At 39.9% G+C, this 22,015-nt stretch overlaps 2 protein-coding genes across 4 annotated transcripts in view; one reads left to right on the top strand and one right to left on the bottom strand.

Annotated features, from left to right (window-relative positions):
- ATP5F1A (ATP synthase F1 subunit alpha) overlaps positions 1 to 22,015 on the top strand; it is a 66,656-nt gene that overhangs the window by 33,341 nt on the left and 11,300 nt on the right. The window lies entirely within an intron of this gene.
- On the bottom strand, positions 8,118 to 21,320 carry HAUS1 (HAUS augmin like complex subunit 1). 3 transcript variants are annotated; one of them, XM_070452626.1, is made up of 9 exons: positions 21,215 to 21,320; positions 20,050 to 20,224; positions 16,154 to 16,226; positions 14,431 to 14,565; positions 12,940 to 13,063; positions 12,479 to 12,544; positions 11,654 to 11,725; positions 11,260 to 11,307; positions 8,118 to 9,730 (listed from the first exon to the last, which is right to left on the bottom strand). In XM_070452626.1, the coding sequence occupies exons 1-9, from the start codon at positions 21,242 to 21,244 to the stop codon at positions 9,680 to 9,682; spliced, it is 774 nt and encodes a 257-aa protein (XP_070308727.1). In that variant the 5' UTR covers positions 21,245 to 21,320; the 3' UTR covers positions 8,118 to 9,679. The 3 variants fall into 3 exon arrangements, with proteins under 3 accessions (XP_070308727.1, XP_020726626.1, XP_070308728.1); XM_020870967.2 differs by having other exon boundaries at positions 16,091 to 16,226; XM_070452627.1 differs by lacking the exon at positions 14,431 to 14,565 and having other exon boundaries at positions 16,091 to 16,226.

Genomic DNA, 22,015 nt, shown 5'->3' on the forward strand with positions numbered 1-22,015 from the left:
AAACTGTAAATGTGAGGTCTGAGCACTGTAAGATAAACCTCAAAATAAAAACCCGTGCAACATGAGAGAAAGCTGTGCTGATATGAAAAGCACATCCATGCATCATAGCACTAAATAAAGCTGGCAGAGCCGCCTCTTTGGGTGGTGTGTCATCAAAACCTGGACGTCAGCAGTCCTGGCACAGGGTCAGAGCCAGGCTATGGCGAGCCAGCTGTCACGTGCTCCTGGGGTAACTCACAAGAAAAAGTTCCCCTGGCAACCAGACAGGCTCCAAGGACAACCACACACAATCCTGTCTTCTCTTAAAATAGCTTCACATACATTAAATGAGGGACATCTTTTCATTCAAGCTGACTTCTTACCCAATATTCAGTTTCACATTTTTCCCAAGGAGCAGAAGTTGTAATAGATAATTCCCTTCTGCTGGTGACTCAAGTCCCAGCCAAGGTCATGAGTTCTTAATTTAGTATAGGCAAAGGCAGATCTATGGACAGCACAGCCCCTCCAGCAGGGCAGAACTTTGGGCAAAGGATAGTGATGCTGCTCATGTGCAACGGTCCCTACATTTGTATCACCCTGACTGAACTCACTCAGATGAATTGGAAAAGAGGTGTGGGAAGTTTCATAGGCCTAGAAATGGGGGTCTAATAAAACAGTAAAGGCAAGATGATCAAAATCAGGTATCAGAAACCTCTGGACCCAGGTTTCCTGGCTTCCTAACCTGTTTTTTTTTTTTAAACCACCAATCTTATCAACATTCAGAAAACTAAGGTCATGGCATCGGGTCCCATCACTTCATAGCAAATAGATGGGGAAACAGTGGCTGATTTTGTTTTTCTGGGCTCCAAAATCACTGCAGATGGTGATTGTAGCCATAAAATTAAAAGACGCTTACTCCTTGGAAGGAAAGTTCTGACCAACCTAGACAGCATATTAAAAAGCAGAGACATTACTTTGTCAACAAAGGTCCATCTAGTCAAGGCTATGGTTTTTCCAGTGGTCATGTATGGATGTGAGAATTGGACTGTAAAGAAAGCTGAGCGCCGAAGAAATGATGCTTTTGAACTGTGTTGTTGGAGAAGACTCTTGAGAGTCCCTTGGACTGCAAGGAGATCCAACCAGTCCATCGTAAAGGAGAGCAGTCCTGGGTGTTCATTGGAAGGACTGATGTTGAAGTTGAAACTCCAATACTTTGGCCACCTGATGCAAAGAGCTGACTCATTTAAAAAGACCCTGATGCTGGGAAAGATTGAGGGTAGGAGGAGAAGGGGATGACAGAGTGTGAGATGGTTGGATGGCATTACCAACTCGATGGACATGGGTTTGGGTGGACTCCGGGAGCTGGTGACGGACAGGGAGGCCTAGCGTGCTGCGGTTCATGGGGTCACAAGGAGTCGGACACGACTGAGCGACTGAACTGAAATGAACTGAATCTTATTGGAACAAATAACCAAAGGGGATTCACTTTAGATTCAGAGGAAACAGAGGATATTAATAACAATGCTATATCTCTATACTTAAAAATTTAGATGAGGGACTTTCCTGGAGGTCCAGTAGTTAAGTCTCTCCACTTTTAATGCAGGGGATGTATGTGCAATCCCTGCTCTGGGAACTAAGATCCTATGAGCCACACAGTGCTGCCAAATTAAAAAAAAAATTAGATGACAAGGTAAATTTCCTAGTTTTTTTTTTTTAAAGACCCAACTCTTGGCTTTTTGTTGTTCTTCTCTATTTTATTCATTTTCTGTTTCATTCTTTTTTGCTCATATCTTCATTATTTGTTCCTGATAGCTTTTTGGGGTTTATTCTGCTGTTTTCTTATCTTTCTGGCATGGATGCTCACTTGACTATCTCCATTTGCAAATAAAAATAGTTTTACTTCTTCCTTTTAATCTGTGTATCTTTTCTTCAATAGCTTTATTGAGATATAATTCATACAACATACAATTCACCTATTTAAAGTGTATATAATTCAGGTTTTCTATATATTCATGGACATTTGCAACTATTACTTTGAAAGGAACTCTATATCCTTTAGCTGTTACCCCCTACCCTTCATCGCTCAGCCATCAATTTGATTTCTATCTCTATATCAGTTCAGTTCAGTTCAGTCGCTCAGTCGTGTCCGACTCTTTGAGACTCCATGAACCGCAGCATGCCAGGCCTCCTTGTCCATCACCAACTGCCAGAGTCTACCCAAACCTGTGTCCATTGTGTTGGTGATGCCATCCAACCATCTCACACTCTGTCGTCCCCTTCTCCTCCTACCCTCAATCTTTCCCAGCATCAGGGTCTTTTCAAATGAGTCAGCTCTTCGCATCAGGTGGCCAAAGTATTGGAGTTTCAACTTCAACATCAGTCCTTCCAATGAACACCCAGGACTGATCTCCTTTAGGATGGACTGGTTGGATCTCCTTACAGTCCAAGGGACTCTCAAGAGTCTTCTCCAACACCACAGTTCAAAAGCATCATTTCTTTGGCGCTCAGCTTTCTTTACAGTCCAATTCTCACATCCATACATGACCACTGGAAAAACCATAGCCGTGATTAGACAGACTTTGGTTGACAAAGTAATGTCTCTGCTTTTTAATATGCTATCTAGGTTGGTCATAACTTTCCTTCCAAGGAGTAAGTGTCTTTTAATTTCATGGCTGCAGTCACTATCTGCAGTGATTTTGGAGCACCCCAAAAATAAAGTCAGCCACTGTTTCCACTGTTTCCCCATCTGTTTGCCATGAAGTGATGGGACCCGATGCCATGACCTTAGTTTTCTGAATGTTGAGCTTTAAGCCAACTTTTTCACTCTCCTCTTTCACTTTCATCAAGAGTCTCCTTAGCTCTTCTTCACTTTCTGCCATAAGGGTGGTGTCATCTGCATATCTGAGGTTATTGATATTTCTCCCAGCAATCTTGATTCCAGCTTGTGCTTCATCTAGCCCAGCATTTCTCATGATGTAGTCTCCATATGTTAAGTAAGCAGGGTGACAATATACAGCCTTGACGTACTCCTTTTCCTATTTGGAACCAGTTTGTTGTTCCATGTCCAGTACTAACTGTTGCTTCCTGACCTGCATACAGATTTCTCAAGAGGCAGATCAGGTGGTCTGGTATTCCCATCTCTTTCAGAATTTTCTATGGTTTATTGTCATCCACACAGTCAAAGGCTTTGGCATAGTCAATAAAGCAGAAATAGATGTTTTTCTGGAACTCTCCTGCTTTTTCGATGATCCAGTGGATGTTGGCAATTTGATCTCTGGTTCCTCTGCCTTTTCTAAAACCAGCTTGAATATATCTCTATATATTTCTGGATATTTCATATGAATGTAATTCTATAATATATGACCCTTTGTGACTGTCTTCTTTCACTTACCATAAAGCGTCCTGTTTTTTAAGTTCGTAGTTTTGGCTGCACTGGGTCTTGGTTGCTGCATGCAGGCTTTATCTAGTTGTGGCAAGTTGGGGCTACTCTCTAGTTGCAGTGAACGGGTTTCTTATTGAAGTGGCTTCTCTTGTTGCAGAGCACGGGCTCTAGAGTGCACGATCTTCAGTAGTTGCAGTGCCTGGACTCAGTACTGGCGGCTCACTGGCTCTATCTAGAGTTCTAGTTCAGTAGTTGTGCTGAACAGGCTTAGTTGTCCCATGGAGTCTGGAATTGCCCCAGATCAGGGATTGAACCCATGTCCCCTGCATTGACAGGTGGATTCTTAACCCCTGGACCACCAGAGAAGTCGAGCATAATGGTTTCAAGATTCATCCATATTGTAGCATGCCTGGGTACTTCATTCCTTTTTATGACTCAATAATACTCCATCGTGTGGATGAATGTTTTGTTTGTCCATTCATCAGTTGGTAGGGATTTGGGTTGTTTTGAATAATGAACCTGCAAACACTCATGTATTATTTTTGTATGGCTGTATTTTTTTAATATAATTGCTTTACAATGGTGTGTCAGTTTCTGCTCGACAGCAATGTGAATCAGCCATGTGTATACATACCTCCCCTCCCTCCTGAGCTCCCTCCCAAACCCCGCCCCGCCCCTCTAGGTCATCATGGAGCACGAGCTGAGCTCCCTCCCGATACAGCAGCTTCCCACGAGCTGTGTTTTACATGGGGTGGTGTATACACGTCAATGCTACTCTCTCAATTCGTCCTACACTCTCAGTACCCCCAGCCCTGCCATGTCCACACGTTTGTTCTCTATGTCTGCAGCTCTATTCCTGCCTTGACTTGTGTTTTCATTTCTCTTGGATATACAGCTGGGACTTAATTTGCTGGGTCATATGATAACTCAATATTCAGTCATTTGAGACCCTGCCAAACTGTTTTTCAAGATGACTGTACCATACTGCAAGCCTATCATTTGTGTATGAGGGTTCCACATCCTCACCAACACTTGTCATTTTCTGTCTCTTTTATCCTTCTTCGTGGGTATGAGACGGTATCTCATTGTGGTTTTGAGTTTTATTTTCCTGATAATCAATGATGTCAAGCATCTTTTCATGTGCTTATTGGGCATTCATATATATATATACACAGGAGAAGTGTCTTTTCAAATCCCTTACCTATTTTTAGTTGGGTTATTTGTCTTTTATTATTGAGCTGAGTTTTTATGGATTCTGGATATAAGTCCCTTATCCAACATATGATTTGCAAATATTTCACCACGTTCTGTAGATTGTCTACTCAATGTCTTCGTGGTGTCCTTCAAAACACAAAAGTTTTTGGTTTTCAGGAAGTCCAATTTAACTATTTTTTCTTTTGTTCCTATCCAAGAATCCTTTGTCAAATCCAAGATCATGATTTGTCTCTAACTTTTCTTCTAAAAATTTTATGGTTTTCATTCATATTGAATGTTTTGAGTTAGTTTTTATATATAATGTGAGCTAAGGGTCTGACTTTATTTTTTGCATCTCATTGTCCCAGCAACATTTGTTAAAAACTGTTCTTTCCCCATTGGATGATTTTGGCTTTTTTATTATCATGAACTGTCCATCTTTATCTCCTGTTCTAACATCTATTTTGATAATGCTATAAACTTTCTTTTAAATTGTGCTTTTAAAATTTCTGTTTATTTATTTCCTTATTTTTATTTTGGTTGTGCTAGGTCTTTGTTGCTGCACACTGGCTTTCTCTAGTTGTGGTGAGCAGGGAGGGGCTACTCTCTAGTTGCGGTGTGTTGTTTGTTGTTCAGTCGCTCAGTCATGTCTGACTCTTTGCGGCCCCATGGACTGCAGCATGCCAGGCTTCCCTGTCCTTCACTATCTCCCAGAACTTGCTCAAACTCATGTCCATTGTGTTAGTGATGCCACCCAACCATCTCATCCTCTGTCACCCCCTTCTCCTCCTGCCCTCAATCTTTCCCAGCATCAGGGTCTTTTCCAATGAGTTGACTCTTCGCATCAGGTGGCCAAAGTATTGGAGCTTCAACTTCAGCATCAGTCCTTCTAATGAATATTCAGGGTTGATTTCCTTTAGGATTGACTAGTTTGATCTCCCTGCAGCCCAAGGGATTCTTAAGAGTCTTCTCCAGCACCACAATTCCAAAGCATCAATTCTTCGGTGCTCAGCCTTCTTTACAGTCCAACTCTCATATCGATACATGACTACTGGAAAAACCATAGCTTTGACTATCTGGACCTATGTCAGCAAAATGAAGTCTCTGCTTTTTAATACACTGTCTAGGTGTATCATAGCTTTTCTTCCAAGGAACGAGTGTCTTAATTGCAGTCACCATCTGGAGTGATTTTGGAGCACAAGAAAATAAAGTCTGTCACTGTTTCCATTTTTTCCCCATCTACTTGCCATTAAGTGATGGGGGCTTCTCATTGAGGTGGCTTCTCTTGTTGTGGAACACAGTCTCTAGGACACTTGGGCTTCAGTAGTTGCAATGTGTGGGCTCAAGAGCTCAGACTCAGTAGTTGTGGTGTATGGGCTTAGTTGCTCCACAGCATGTGGGATCTTCCCAGATCAGGGATAGAACAGGTGTCCCCTGCAAGGTGGATTCTTAACCACTAGATCACCAGGGAAGCTGTACTGTAAACTTTTAATTGCTGTTTACATGTATACATTTTCCATGATTTTACTTTTAATCTATCTGTATCTTTATATTTAAAATGGGTTGGGACTTCCCTGGTGGTCCAGTGGCTAAGACTTCAAGCTCCCAATGCAGGAGGCCCAGGTTCAATCCCTGATCAGGCAACTAGATCCCACAGGCCGCAACTAAGGGTTTCCATGTCGAAACTAGGATATGATGCAGCCATGTAAGTAAATAAATAAATATTTTAAAAAGAATAGCACTTCACTGAGTCTTGATTTTTTTTACTCAAGCTGAAAATATCTTTTTAATTGGAGTATTTATATCATTTGCTTTTAATGCCATTATTGACATGGCTGTGTGTAAATCTACCATCTTGTTTTCTATTTGTCTCATCTTTTTTTCTTTTTTTGTTTCCTGCCTTCTTTTGGGCTGAGCATTTTTTATGATTCCATGCTAACTCCACAACTGATATATTAGCTATACCTCTTTTTGTTTTATAGCTATTGTTGTAGGACAGGAGTTTGCAAACTACTGTATGTGGGCCAAATCTGACTTCCCATCTGTCTTTGTAAATTAAGTTTTATTGGAATACAGCCATGTCCATTTGTTTACGTATAGTCAATGGCTGCCTTCATGTTGGTTTGGGTTTTGAGCTAATTCTCACCACCAAGGCAAATAACCTTCTGAAGACACTACTCAGTGTTCTATGGTGTAGAAAGTAGCTTCACTCTGGCTCACAGGAACTCGAGATAATCCCAGCCTTTTGCATGTTCCAGGAATTTCTCAGTCTGCTCCTTTCCAATGACTCTTTCACGGGCTTCAGGTGATTTCTTCCTGTGTGTGCAAATCAGTTTAGACAGATTCAAAGAAATCAGAACCCTCTTCTGACACTTTCCTTCGATTTTCTCAATTCTCATCTCTCTCTCCTCAACTAGGCAAGATCACCATGCTGTTTGGATTCTCCTTTTCTGAGCTATGAACTTGAAAACCCCGTCCATCACTAAGCTGAATCTATCACAAGGCTCACCTTGTTTCTCTTATGAATTAATGTGCTAGGCTTGTTACTTAATGTCTGAAGACTATAGTTTCCTATTTTCATTTGTTTTTCTATTTAAATCCATCTAAGTCAGTGTGATCGCTCTTTTTCAACATGGCCAAAAGCAGAAATTTATGTTTTGATATGTAGAATTTTCATCATTGCCAGTTCTAAATATTTTCTAATTTGTAATTTTTGATTCACAGTTTTAGAATGTATTTCTTAAATTCTAAACATAAAATTTTTCAGTTATTTTTATCTAATTACACTGTATTGAGAGAGCATGCTATGTATGGTTTCAGTCCTTTTGTAATGGTTGAGATTTCTTTTACTGACCAGTATTTGGATGATTTTTGTAAATGTTCTGGATGCACTTGAAAAGAACATGTACCCGTGGCAGTCTGTAACAGGATTCTTTATATATCCATTATTGTTTGTTAATTGTGCTGTTTAAATATCCTGTATCCTTGTTGATTGTTTTTCTGCCTGTTCTATCAATTACTAAGAGAAGATGTAATCTGTCTACTGTGATTGTGAATCTACCTATCCTTACTTTTAAGACATTTTGTTCAAGTACAGCAAATAACTGGAGGTGTTTTAAAAACCTGTTCTTTCAATCTTTGTCTTTTACGTAAAACAATTTTCTTACTTACATGGAATATGGTTACTATTCTATAAAATTATGTAGGTTTTAGGTTTCTTTTTGATTTTCATATTGTGTATGTTTTGCTTTTTTCTTTGAACATAAATTTGAGGTGTTAAGTGTTAGTCGCTCAGTCATATCTGACTCTTTGCAACCTCTGGACTGTATCCCACCAGGCTCCTCTGTCCATGGGATTTTCCAGGCAAGAATACTGGAGTGGGTTATCATTGCCTCCCCCAGGGGATCTTCCCGACCCAGGGACTGAATCCATGTCTCCTGTGTCTCCTGCACTGCAAGCAGATTCTTTACCTGCTGAGCCACTGGGGAAGCCAAAAAATAAACTTCAAAGGTTACTTTTATCAACTAGCTGCTACAGCCAACAACCAGCCCCAAATTTAAAATAAGCTTCAAACAACAATCATTTATTATTTCTATGATTCTACAGGTTGACTCTGTGAGCTTCCGGCCTGGGACAGCATGGGTGATCTATGCAGTCTGCTAGTAGGGCTGGACAGTATAAGACCTCATTCACATATCTGGCAGTTGGCAGCCTCTTTGGTCTTGGGGTGCGAGCAGGGCTCAGCTGGAATTACCTTTCTTTGCTCATCCTCCAATAGTCCAGGTTTCTTCACATGGTAGTCTCGGTAAGAGATGGCAAGCTCCAACGCGTAACAAGTTTTTAGTCTTCGGTTTTCTCCTATTTGCTATTTGTCTCATTGACCAAAACAAATCATAGGGCCAAACCAGGTACAACAGGTGAAGATACAGACTCCACCTCTTGATGAGAGAAGTAGCAAGGTTAGCATACAAAGGGGGAGAGCACAGGGGTAGGAGGGATTCTGGTGGTTATTTCCACAGTTGACCCATCAAGTCACCTTACCAAAAGCACTGCGGTTAAGAGACAAATGACAACCTTGGAAAACATTCACAATTCAAATTGTAAAAGATTAATTTAGCTAACACACCAGAAGCACCTATAAACTGTTAAGAGAAAGATGAAACAATCATACCTAAATGGCTAAAGGATATGGACAGTCTCCAAAAAAGGAAATACAAATGTCTTTTGCATTTTGTATTATATTTAGCCATATATTTGTGGGAAAGGAGAGGGAAATTTTTAAGGTCAATTAGGGAATCTTTAAAAAACTAACTGATTTTTGATACCATGGTACAAAATTTTTAAAAGTACAAAAAGGTGCTAAGTGAAAAATCTCTCTTTTCTTCTTTACACTACATTTATCATGGTTTGATTTTATTTACAAGAGATAGTCCCATACAGGAAGTTTTAGTATTTCAAAAATTTCAAACATTTCAATCATTTTATTTATGGCTCCTGGATTTCAGCCGTAAGTTTCTGACTCTGATTATTTAAAAATCAAAACATTAAAACTCCTTTATGATTTATTTTACTATCTTTTAAAAAAATATTTAAATCTTTGATCCCTTGAAATTATCCTGATAAAATGGGTAAAGCATAAATTTAGCACCATGGGTTGAATTATCCATCTCTCTATTACTGATTTAAAAGGTCATCTTTTTCATAAACCAAATTCCTGCATATATTAACATTTGGAATTAGGCAGGTAAGCGGATCAGAAAAAACAATGGCAAATCCCAGGAGAAGGGGGCGTGGGAGGAACGTAACTGAAGCTGCAGAATCTTTCCCTTTCACTTAGCTGACCTTGTGAGTGACTGCATGATGACTGTCGTGTGTTCACCTAAGAGAGCTACTGAAGGACATCAAGCCACTAACAACGTAGAAAACCAATGTTTCTTCATATGAAAACTATGCATTTGCACATAAAAATTCAATACACAACCAGACACCGTTATTTCATCAGTAATGACATTATTTCATCTAAGAACACAGAAATTAAGTTATAAGGAATGTCACAAGGAAAAAATTCTTTAAAGTCCTATTCAATCTACTTTGTTAAGAAAGGTGAAATTTATTTGGCTCTGGTCACAGTTCCATCATGTTTACTTTCTTTGTAAGTTCAGCTTCAATAGTATCCTAAAGGAAGAAAGAAACACCATAAATATTATAACTAAAGACATAAAAAAAGTGCTCTAACTTCTAATGCTATTTAAAATAAGGGAAACAAAAAGGAAAACCACTGAAGCAGAAATTTTTAAAAATATCATTATAAATGAGATTTTCCCTTGCTTTTATATCTTTCCCACTTCCCATACTTCAAGTCTTCAGGCTCCTAATAAACATCCAAGGAGGGAAGAGAAAACCCTTTAGAGCGGTGAATGACATGACACATGAATAGGTTTTCCTGACCTGTACTCCTTAAGCAATGTACTTTCGCAATGTCTCTCACATCGCTCTTTTCCAGTCTCACTGCCACTGTTCTCGTTACTTCTCATCTGGCCTAAACAGGCCAACTTATTTCTGCAATTTTCTTTCTCTATCCTCCAGTCCACCCTAAACACTGATCCCAGAAAAATCTTCCTAAATGACTGGCCTGATCAAAAAGCATAGCCTTGATCACGTTTCTCTCTAGCTTAAAAAGCAAGAGCAACTTTCAGTGGTCCCCTGCAGTAGCAGTCCCCAACCTTTTTAGCACTAGGGACCAGTGGAAGACATTTTTTCCGTGGACTGGAGGTGGGGGGGATGGTTTCGGGATGATCCAAGTGCATGACATTTATTGTGTACTTTATTTTTATTTTGTGGCAATCTCAGGATGTTCTCCCTTGACTTTAGGGTTGGCGTTCACACTCCTATGAGAATCGGATGCTGATGTGACGGGGGCAGAGCTCAGGAGGTAATGTGAGCAGTTGTAAATATACGTGAAGCTTCTCTTGCTCACTCACTTGCTTACCTCCTGCTGTGAGGCCTGGTTCCTAACAGGCCGTGGACCAGTCCTGGGGACCCCTGCCCTACAGACTCCAAGCTCAACCTTCTTTATATTGAAGGCCCTTCACCTCCTAAACCAATTGACCTACTTCAGTCCTATCTTCCACTGCATACCCCTAAGCAGGCAGATTGCTTTACTTGCAAAAGCTTGGAAAAGTCCTCCATTTTTCAGCTCTTATGTTTTCGTTAATTCCTGACTTCCCTGGTGGCTCAGATGGTGAAGTGTCTGCCTACAATGCGGGAGACCTGGGTTTAATCCCTGGGTTGGGAAGATCTCCTGGAGAAGGAAATGGCAACCCACTCCAGTATTCTTGCCTGGAAAATTCCATGGACAGAGGAGCCTGGTAGGCTACAGTCCATGGGGTTGCAAAGAGTCGGTCATGACTGAGTGACTTCACTTTCACTTTGTCTAGAATATTCTATGCCTCTAAACTCTCCTTTTCTATCCAGGAAAATCTACACAAAAATTTAAAAGACCACTATGTATTTTTTGTGGGGAAAAAAATACATATATGCCCCCCAAAAAGTATTAAAAGATGCATGGTAATGATATACCTCAAGTTTGGGACTGTGGTTTACTTTTACCTCTGAGTAGAAAGGAAAGAAATAGGAGGAAGGGAGTTTTAGCTTTATCGGCATTTATCTTTAAAAGTCTGAAGGAAAAAAATGGAACTACTTACTAATTCTCGCTTTGCTTCTTCAATTTTTACCTGAGCAAGAGATGGATTCTTTAAAAGAAAAATAAAATAAGGAAAGGTTATGTTGTCTCAGCTAGGAAACAAGGGGAAAAAAGATACAACAATCCTTTTCAAAAGGCAAAAAAACTTATAGAAAGTATATCCAAAGTACATACAATACTGAAATTCAATAATGACTTTTAACACAGACCCTTATACAACCTAAAACGCCAGAATTGCATTCTACAAGAATTTGGAACTTATCTTTTACTGAAAGAGAAAAAAGAGGAGGACCTGGGTCCTTAGATATGGACCCAGTATTTTCATGATCATTTAGTGCCCTTGGAGAAAGCTGGAGGAGATAAACTTTTTTTTTTTAATTCATAAAAATAATTACCGGCATTAAATCTAAATAGGACTCCAATTTTTTCTTCAAAGGTATAGTCTGTCGTTTTAGTTCTTCCAGTTTCTGAGGGTGAAAAAAAACACACAGAATAATAAAGATATTCACAATGCAATTAAACAGTGCACATTTCTGAAATAAAACATGACAAAACATTAACACTAGGATATTTTAAATAATGTAACAAATAAAGAGCTTCAAAGGTAAATGGATAACAAATGGACACAATCCTTAAAAGATGTTAAAACAGCAAAGTAATACTCCCATTTATTAAGACAAATATGCTGTCTGGGAATACAAAATAATGTGATTAAGAGGCATCAGCACATCAGGAAACAAGAATCTCAAACACATATTTATGAACTGTTAATTTTAGATTCCAAAAATCAAAGTACGAAAAAATCTTAAGAATAAAACCATAAAACAAATCCCCCCATTTCTCCCTCTTCCTATGAAAATAAATAAAACTCTTATAGAACCTAAACCCCAGAAATGCATTCTATAGGAGTTGGGAGCCAGTATTTTGCTGAAAGGGAAGAAATATGAATACTTCAGTGGTGTAACACATAATAGTTCAGTATATTTATACAATAGATAAATCAATAATCACTGACTCCATCAAATAAAGAAAAAACCAAGCAAATGTAAACATATATATAGATAAACAAGTAATAAAAATATAAATACTGGTAAACATAAAATACACAGGTAAAGGAAAAGAAATCAGGTCAATAGTGAATAAAGCTGTATAACAAGAAATGAAAAGCACATGGCACAGTGACATTTTAAAGGAAGTTAAGTTGGATAAAGTAAGCGAACCTCTGAAAGTGCTACCAGTGACTGATGAGACAGAGAAGCATCCATCCCTCGGGCTGAAAGCTGCTTCTACAATGACAAAAAAGGGAGTTCAGTTTAAAAAATTATTTTGCAAGTAACCATCATTAAATATTTTCAATATATAACAGAGTAAAGAGAAGCTACAGAAAAAAAAAGTCATAGATGAAGAACTATACTTGCTTGTAAGCACTTTTATGTTGCATGTGCGTCATTTCAGACTGTCCGAGATTGGTGACAATATGGGTCCAGGGCTTAAGAGCCTGAGTTTCGGGACCTGCATATGAACTGGGATCTGCTGCTAGATGGCTTTGTGACCTTGGGCAAGATACTATCTTCACAGTACCCTTGTCATGAAAGGAGAATAATAATCCTGCCTAGTTGTGAGGATGAAAGTTGAAAAGACGTCTGAAGAGAGCTAAATATATTGAGTCTTTCACACAAACCTCCGCAGTTCTAATTCCAGATCTGAACTCCTCTGACTTGGCTTTCAGGAAGTCCATGTTCTGAAGACGACTGTCAACTCTGGCCCTTTCTGTACACAGATGTAACTCTGCCTTCTTGAGATCCCTTGAAAAAGTAAAGTTGAGAACATTTTCTTCTCAGTGAAATTATTATAAAAAGCAAACTACTACTTCTTTGATTCAACTCTGGGTTAGTCAAGAGTAGATAACATACTACCACGCATTTCTTCCAGGTCATCTTTCTTTCCATGTTGCCATTTGGGATTTTTCTCAAGGAATACTGAATAATTTTAAGATTAATCTATGCCGATTATTCTTGGAGAAAGTAGATCTGCTGCTCAAAAAGTGACTTAATGGATCCTAAAGCTTATTTGAATTATGGAGGTCACAAAGGACTCTCTTCTAAATGTGACATGACAAGATGCTTTGCATATACAGAGTCAATATGTATTGGATAAATTTATACAACATCATATTACTTGTGCATATACATACTCCTGTTTCACAGCCTCTAACCTCTGGGGCCACAAGGACCTAAAGAAGGGCCAGAACATCAAGAGGGATACCAGAATTTCAGTAAGAAAGGGCAACAAAATAGAACATGACTTCCCTGGTGGTTCAGACAGTAAAGCGTCTGACTACAATGCGGGAAACCCGGGTTCAATCCCTGGGTTGGGAAGATCTCCTGGAGAAGGAAATGGCAACCCACTCCAGTATTCTTGCCTGGAAAATTCCATGGACGGAGGAGCCTGATAAGCTACAGTCCATGGGGTCACAAAGAATCGGACACGACTGAGCGACTTCACTTCACTTAAGTTGTTCCATAGTTTATGACACAGTGGCGGAAGGAGAGAGTGGGACGAATTGAGAGAACAGCATAGAAACATATACCTCACCATGTGAAAAACAGATAGCAAGTGAGAATTGGCTGTGTGACACAGGGAGCTCAAACCAGTGTTCTGTGACAACCTAGAGGGATGGGATGAGATGGGAGATGGGACCCGGGGTTCGGGAGGGAGGGGACATGTGTACACCTGTGGCTGATTCGTGGTGATGTGTGGCAGAGGCCAACACGATGTTATAGAGCAACTGTCCTTCAATAATTGTATTTTGTTCTGTATTTCTCAATATTGTATAATATTCAATAATTATTAGTTACTCAAGAACAGTTATGAGTATTGTTCAATTGTCATCACCATAGAATGATACTCAGATGTATTCTTTCTGTAAAACTTAATAAGTAATAAAAAAATTTAAAAAATAGTGAAAAAAGAAACTACTATACAAAAGATAAAAGTATGTACCCAAACACTCCTATCTTCATCCAAGTCATTTTCTACTTAAAATAATGTTTTATCTTACCATTTCCTAATGTGTTGTTTTAAATTATATCTATTGCTAAAACTAAATCTTACAATGTCCTGTTATTGCCTTTATAATAAAAACTGTCATAACTTCAAACTAATTACTTACTCACGCAGACATTTTTCTAATACTAAAGTTGCAGTTAGACTTTTCTCAACTTTTGCCAATTCAAGCTTGATTTCTTCATTTTTGGATTTGGTGTGAAAAAGATCAGAGGTCAAATCATTCACTGCAGGGATAAAACTAAAAGAAGAATTTGGTCATGTAAATGGACATTAAGGACAATTAAAATCATTACAATTATTCCTCACTTCTAAAAATGATTTTACTTCTATGTGAATTCTTCCTTAATCATGCTCTTAACTATTTTACACACTGTTCTCATTGGAATACCCTTTCTCAGCTGGCAAATTTCCTTAAAAACTATATTTACTCCCATTCTGGAATTCACTACCCCTTTCTCTGTGCTTTCTACCTACAACTTGTACATTCCTATAATGTTGCAGCTGTCATACTATAATTTTACAAGTCCATCTCCTTCAATTTACCATGAGCAGAGACTATCCTTGCCGGCATTCATTATTCATTTCTGCTTCCCCAGTGCCTACATAGATAGCTATACATAAATATATATATATAGGGAGGGAGGGAGGGACAAAGAGAGGGAAACAGAGATATAGAGAGAGTTATACATATATTTAGTATTTGGTGTCTGCTGAATTGGCTTAATTCAAGTCAACTGATTGAATTAAGATTTCTGCTGCCATATAGCCTACATGATCTCCTAGCTAAAACTCTTCTGCTTAAATATATATATATACACATATTCCAAGCTTTTGCATTAGCAGTTAAACAGAACAGCTATACAGTTCTCTGGTTATAATCTGTAATGGTAGTCCCTAGCTAAGATGTATCCAACAGGGATAGTCCTAGGACTCTGAAGTCAGGTGGGGTTTGAAACCCAACTCTGTCATTTACTAGCTCAGAGAAATTATCTAACCCACCCCTCTGAGTCTCAATTTCTTCTTAAGGTTGTTAGAAGAATAATGTCTTTATACAGGTAAAATGCCTGTCACAAGGAAACCTACTCTATCCAATAGGGTAGGTTCATGACTAAAAATCATTATGCTCAACAGTAGACGATTTAGCCTACTGCTTTTCCTACTGTTCAAGGGAATAATCAGTCCTGAATATTCATTGGAAGGACTGATGCTGAAGATGAAGCTACAATACTTTGACCACCTGATGTGAAGAACTGACTCATTGGAAAAGACCCTCAAGCTGGGAAAGATTGAAGGTGGGAGGAGAAGGGGATGACAGAGGATGAGGTGGTTGGATGGCATCACTAATTCGATGGACATGAGTTTGAGCAAGATCTGGGAGCTGGTAATGGAAAGGGAAGCCTGGCGTGCTGCAGTTCATGGGGTCGCAGAGTCGGACATGACTGAGCGACTAAACTGACTGAAGGGAAAAACGTGATACCTAATCCCTTTTCAAATATACATGAGAACCAACCTTCACAAACCTGATCCTGAAAGAATACATTATAAATTTAACCAAGTTTATCTGAAATAATCAAACATACTCACTAGCAATGATAAGGAATTGACTAAATTTAGTGTTTCTTCATATATTTCCTATATAATCATAAATATAAAATTATTTCCTATAATTTCCTATATAGCATTACCCTGAGATACAAAAGCTCCTTAGGTCAACACCTGATAGCATATATGACTGCAGAAATTAAAACAATCGTAAGAATTACCTAGCTAGAGAGGTATCCTTTGTTTCAAGGGTCACTGCACTGTCAACCAAAGCATTCAGATACCTGGAACCAGTGCTGGAGAGACTGGCAGGGGAAAAATTCACACTCTCCATGAGAAGGTCTTGAAGATGCTTGGCTGAAAAGAAATAAGAGTTCTATGGTGACTAAGATCTTTGTTTTGCTTTAATTTTTCAACAGTTTCATTGCAATCACCCACCTAAAGCATATAATTCAATGGCTTTTACTATGTTCAGAGTTGTGTACCCATCCTTGAAGGTGTGAAGTCCAAGGAGGTTTTGATTTGCATTTCCCTGATGGTTACTGATGCTGTGCTTACTGGCAGTCCCTCATCATATATATGATTTGCAAATATTTTCTCCCATTCTGTGTATTGCCTTCTCATTTACTTGATGATGAAAAGAAAAAAAAATTGAGATCAAAGTTTTTAATTTTGATGGTTTTTAATTTACCTACTTTTTCTTTTGCTGCTTCTGTTTTTGGTATGATAGCTAAGAAACCATAGCCAAATCCAAAGCATGAAGATGTACATCTATGCTGTCTTCTGAGTTTTAGATTTGGCTCTTACTTTTAGATTTTTCATTCATTTTGAGTTAATTCGTTTTTTTTTTTTTTAAACGCATATATGTATGTGTGTGTGTGTGTATTTATTCATTTATTTGGCTGTATCCAGTCTCAGTGGCAGCACTCAGGATCTTCACTGCTCCAGAGCATGTGGACTTCAATAGTTGTAGCACACAGGTTCTCTAGTTGTGGCGCTCGGACTTAGCTGCCTGGTAGCATGTAGGATCTTAGTTCCCTGATCAGGGATTGAACCTGTGTCCCCTGCATTGCAAGGCAGATTCTTAACTACTGGACCACAGAGAAGTCCCTTAAGTTAATTCCTATATATATTATGAGGCAGGGTCCAACTTCATTCTTCTACATGTGGATATTCAGCCATCCCAGCCCTACTCAGCAGACACCAACTTATAGTTGTTGTTTAGTCACTCAATCATGTCTGACTCTTTGCAACCCCATTGACTGCTGCATACCTGGCTTCCCTGTCCATCACCAACTCCCAGAGCTTGCTTAAATTCACGTCCATGAATTGATAATGCCATCCAATCATCTCTGCCTCTGTCACCCCCTTCTCCTGCCCTCAATCTTTCCCAGCATTAGGGTCTTTTCCAATAAGTCAGCTCTTCACATCAGGAGATCAAAGTATTAGAATTTCAGCTTCAGCATCAGTCCTTCCAATGAATATTCAGGGTTAATTTCCTTTAGAATAGACTGGTATGACTTCTTTGCTGTCCACGGGACTCTCAAGAGTCTCCTCCAGCACCACAGTTCAAAGCACCAATTCTTCGGCCCTCAGCTTTCCTTATCGTTCAACTCTCACATCCACACATGGTTACAAGAAAAACCATAACTTTGACTATACAGACCTTTGTCAGAAAAGTGACATCTCTGCTTTTTTAATGCGGTGTCTAGGTGTGTCATAGCTTCTCTTCCGAGGAGCAAGTGTCTTTTAATTTCATGACCGCAGTCATAGTCTGCAGTGATTTTGGAGCACAAGAAAATAAGGTCTGTCACTGTTTCCACTTTCTCCCCATCTATTTGCCTTGAAGTGATGGATGCTATGATCTTAGCTTTTTGAATGTTGAGGTTTAAGCCAGTTTTTTTCACTCTTTCACCTTCATCAAGAGGCTCTTTAGCACCTCTTCATTTTCTGCCATGAGAGTGGTGTTTTCTGCATATCTGAGGTTATTGATATTTCTCCCTGCAATCTTGATTGCACCTTGTGCTTCATCCAGCCCGGTATTTCACATGATGTACTCTGCGTACAAGTTAAATAAGCAGGGTGACAACATACAGTCTTGACGTACTCCTTTCCCGATTTTGGACCAGTCTGTTGTTCCATGTCTGGCTCATACTGTTGCTTCTTGACCTGCATATATGTTTCGAAGGAGGCAGGTAAGGTGGTCTGGTATTCCCATCTCTTTAAAGGTTTTCCATAGTTTGTTGTGATCCACACAGTCAAAAGCTTTAGCATAATCAGTGAAGCAGAAGTAGATGTTTATTGGACACTTTAGTATGGAAAATTGTGTCAAAATTTTGTATATATTAGTAGAAATGTTTGCAATTTAATGTGTTACCCTAAAAGGTTCTTTAGGACAGACATGAATAATCTTAACTTTTAAAATCCTTAGAATTTTTGTTACATATTATTATAGACCAAAAAAAAAATAGCTTTTACAAAATAAAATTTTTCTGGACTCAGAGCCCCTTTCTTCATACTGTATTTTTTTTTAAATTAATTAATTTAATTGGAGGCTAATTACTTTACAATATTGTAGTGGTTTATTGCCATACATTGACATGAATCAGCCATGGGTGTACATACTGTATTTTAATAACTACTAAAATAAGACTTTTCTGGTCCACCTGCCAATGCAGCAGACACGGATTCCATCCCTGGTCCAGGAAGATTCCACATGTTGTGGGGCAACTAAGCTTCTGCATCACAACTACAGAGTCTGCAGATCCTAGAGACCATGCTCCACAACAAGAGAAGCCACCACAGTGAAAAGCCCGTGCCCCACACCTAGAGAGCAGTCCCTGCTCACCGAAACTAGAGAACACCCAAGTGCCTCAAGCAAGACCCGGGGCAGCCATAAATAGATTAATTAAAAACCACAGGTAACTTATATGCTTCTTGGAAGAAAAGCTATGACCAACCTAGACAGCATATTAAAAAGCAGAGACATTACTTTGCTGACAAAGGTCCATCTAGTCAAAGCTATGGTTTTTCTAGTAGTCATGTATGGATGTGAGAGTTGGACTATAACAAAAGCTGAGCGCCAAAGAATTGATGCTTTTGAACTTCAGTGTTGGAGAAGACTCCTGAGAGTCCCTTGGACTACAAGGAGATCAAACCAGTCAAACCTAAAGGAAATCAGTCCTAAATGTTCACTGGAAGGACTGATGCTGAAGCTGAAACTCCAATACTTTGACCACCTGATATGAAGAACTGACTCATTTGAAAAGACCCTGATGCTGGGAAAGAATGAAGGCAGGAGGAGAAGGTGATGACAGAGGATGAGACGGTTGGATGGCATCACCAACTTGATAGACATGAGTTAGAGCAAGCTCTGGGAGTTGGTGACGGACAGGGAAGCCTGGTGTACTGCAGTCCATGGGGTCGCAAAGATTGGACACAACTGAGTGACTGAACTGAACTGAACTGATCTTATATGTCAGGCTAATAAGTTTAGACTTATATTTTAGGGGTTAGTGTTTTACCATCAGAGTACCAATAAAATATACTATAATGACACAACATACTGTTATTGTTCTCTAGTCACTTAGTTGTGTCCAACTCTTTGTAATCCCATGGACTGTAGCCTGCCTGTCTCCTCTGTCCATGAGATATCCTAGGCAAGAAGACTGGAGTGGGTTGCCATTTCCTCCTCCAGGGGATCTTTCTGACCCAGGGATCTAACCTGTGTCTCCTGCATCGGCAGGCAGTTTCTTTACTGCTGAGTTCCGGGCAAGCCCTGTAATATATTAGGTTGCTATAATAACACAATGTAAGACAAATCTGGGTAAAATAAAGAAGCAATGCTAAAAAGCTGTCTACTAAATCAACCTTGTATACTCTACTGTTAGGGCTTTCCAGGTGGCACTAGTAATAAAGAACTCCTGCTAATGCAGGAGACATAATGAGATGTGGGTTTGATCCCTGGGTTGGGAAGATCTCCTGGAGGAGGGCACGGCAACCCACTCCAGTATTCTACCTGGAGAATCCCATGGACAGAGGAAGCTGGTGGGCTACAGTCCACAGGGTCACAAAGAGTTGGACATGACTGAAGGGACTTAGCAGGCATGCATACTTTACTGTTTTAAAATCTGGTTACCTCTAGTTAGTATCTCATTCAAAATTCTGTAATTGATCTCACCTTCTGATTCATATTCCTTTGCTTTCTGTTTCAAGTCCTCTGTTACCAGGTAGACATCCCTGTCTCGGACCCTGTTGCGTTCTGAAAGGTGATATAAAATCTCTGTTGTCCGAGCATTCACCTCATATTGTGGAATGGGATGATCCCCAAATATTTTTTTCAGCCATGCAGCGACCTAACCATTACAAGGGACACAAATTTAATAATCCTTGTTTATTTCAATGGCATGAAGCAAATAAGACGAAGCAAACGAAATGCTTTCTATGAATATTCTGGCATCCTACTTACTTCACATCCTAATTTGTCTTTAGGGAGAGAGCTATCAGATGTCAGGAGATTAAAAAGTGAGCAGGCACAGCACAATCAACAAAATTACCAGAAAACAATCTGTTCTTCCCCAAAGCTACAAAAGCAGTATTAGGCAAGTATTTTGCATCATAGGAAGCTCAATATGCAAGTGCTAACCATTATTATGGGTGCAAAGTTTGAAAAAAGAGTTGTCTCTTTTTTTTCCCAAGTCCCTCACACACTTTTTTTCCCAAGTCCCTCAGAGCCGGAAAGCTCCTAGAGTTGGGATGCGAGATGCGGAAAACAGGTGTGTGTGCTAAGTCGCTTCACTCCTGTCCGCCTCTTTGCGACCCCATGGACTGTAGCCCTCCAGGCGCCTCTGTCCATAGGATTCTCCAGGCAAGAAAACTGGGATGGGTTGCCATGCCCTCCTCCAGGCGATCTTCCCGGCCCAGGGATCGAAACCGTGTCTCTTACACCTCCTGCATTGGCAAGCAGGTTCTTTAACACTTGGTTAAGAGTGAGAAATCTAGTAAAAAGCAGCGGTGAACGGCGAGGCCTGGCTGGAAGCTGAGTTTGGGATAAGAAGTCCCCCTCCAGTCTCCAGGGAGAGGTTTCACACGAGAGGACTCCTCAACCCCTCTCCGAGCCTGAGTCCCAGCAGGGAAGGCCGGGAAAAGAAGGGAAACTCCCTTTTCAGCGTTGGGATGGGGTTGGTGGGGAGAGGGGGCTGCTCACAGATGGTGAAAACTGGACTAAAGATGGATCAGCAGAGGAACATAGTAAAAGTGGCTCGCCCAGGAGATCCGCCGGCGGGGCGGGTGTGTCAAAGACGCGGTTTCCCGGAGGCCGCAAAGCCCAGCTCCCGCCCCATCACCTGCGCCTCTTTCTCCTCTAGAGCTTCCATCGCCGCCAGTCCCGCCACTTCTCCAGCAGCTCCTCGCGGAAGAAGCGCCCCGCTTGCGCTGATGGCCCCGCCCACACACCGTTGGGCCCACCCACTTCGGGATCCGGGATTTCTGGGAGTTGTAGTTTTTACTAGGACTCCAGGGCGCGGAGCTCCTGGCCGAGGCTGGTCCAAGGCTTCAGCCCTGCAAGCCCTTGTTCCTTTGCGGCTTTCTCCGCTCTCCATGGTTATCACCTTCAGGAGAAGTAAAGCCGCATGGAACCAGGCTGTGTTTTCTTTCTTTTATATTTTTATTTCTCACTTGAATCACTCATCTTTAAAAAAAGAAAAAACAACCTGCAACTTGTTTTTTGATAGCAGATGTTTATTTCTTCCTCACTTAAAATTTTAATTTTACCTTGGCAATATTACCTAGGGCAGTCTCACTCTTTTTATCCCTTAGTTTCCACTACCAAAGAGCTAAATGTGAAAAAAAAAAAAAAAGAGCTAAATATGTTGGAAACTGTTTTAAAAAGATTTACAGCATACAACTGCACTGTCACTGCCACTCAGCCATTCTTTCATTCATTTCTTTGCCTTTCCTAAAGTTCTCTCCTCCTTCCATCACTCTGTAGTTAACACCTTGAGAGGTTCTTTATATTTCTATGGTAATGTATAGTTTTCTGTGTTTTCCCATTTTTGTTTCATTCTCACAGGAACCCTGCAAAGTAGATGGGCACACATTATTTTACCTATTTTCACATTAAAACCACACACATGGAATATGTGACT

Source organism: Odocoileus virginianus, chromosome 22 (genome assembly GCF_023699985.2).
Source record: "Odocoileus virginianus isolate 20LAN1187 ecotype Illinois chromosome 22, Ovbor_1.2, whole genome shotgun sequence".
Taxonomy (NCBI): Eukaryota; Metazoa; Chordata; class Mammalia; order Artiodactyla; family Cervidae; genus Odocoileus; species Odocoileus virginianus.

What these genes read in the sequence shown, in the direction of transcription:
- HAUS1 (XM_020870967.2), bottom strand. Translation starts at nt 21,244, where the DNA reads ATGGAAGCTCTAGAGGAGAAAGAGGCGCAG. An exon ending in CACTGGTAGCACTTTCAGAG is followed by an intron (nt 11,726 to 12,478) that starts GTTCGCTTACTT and finishes TTTCACCCTCAG; the next exon opens with AAACTGGAAGAACTAAAACG. An exon ending in AAGAAGCAAAGCGAGAATTA is followed by an intron (nt 9,731 to 11,259) that starts GTAAGTAGTTCC and finishes TTCTTCCTTTAG; the next exon opens with GATACTATTGAAGCTGAACT.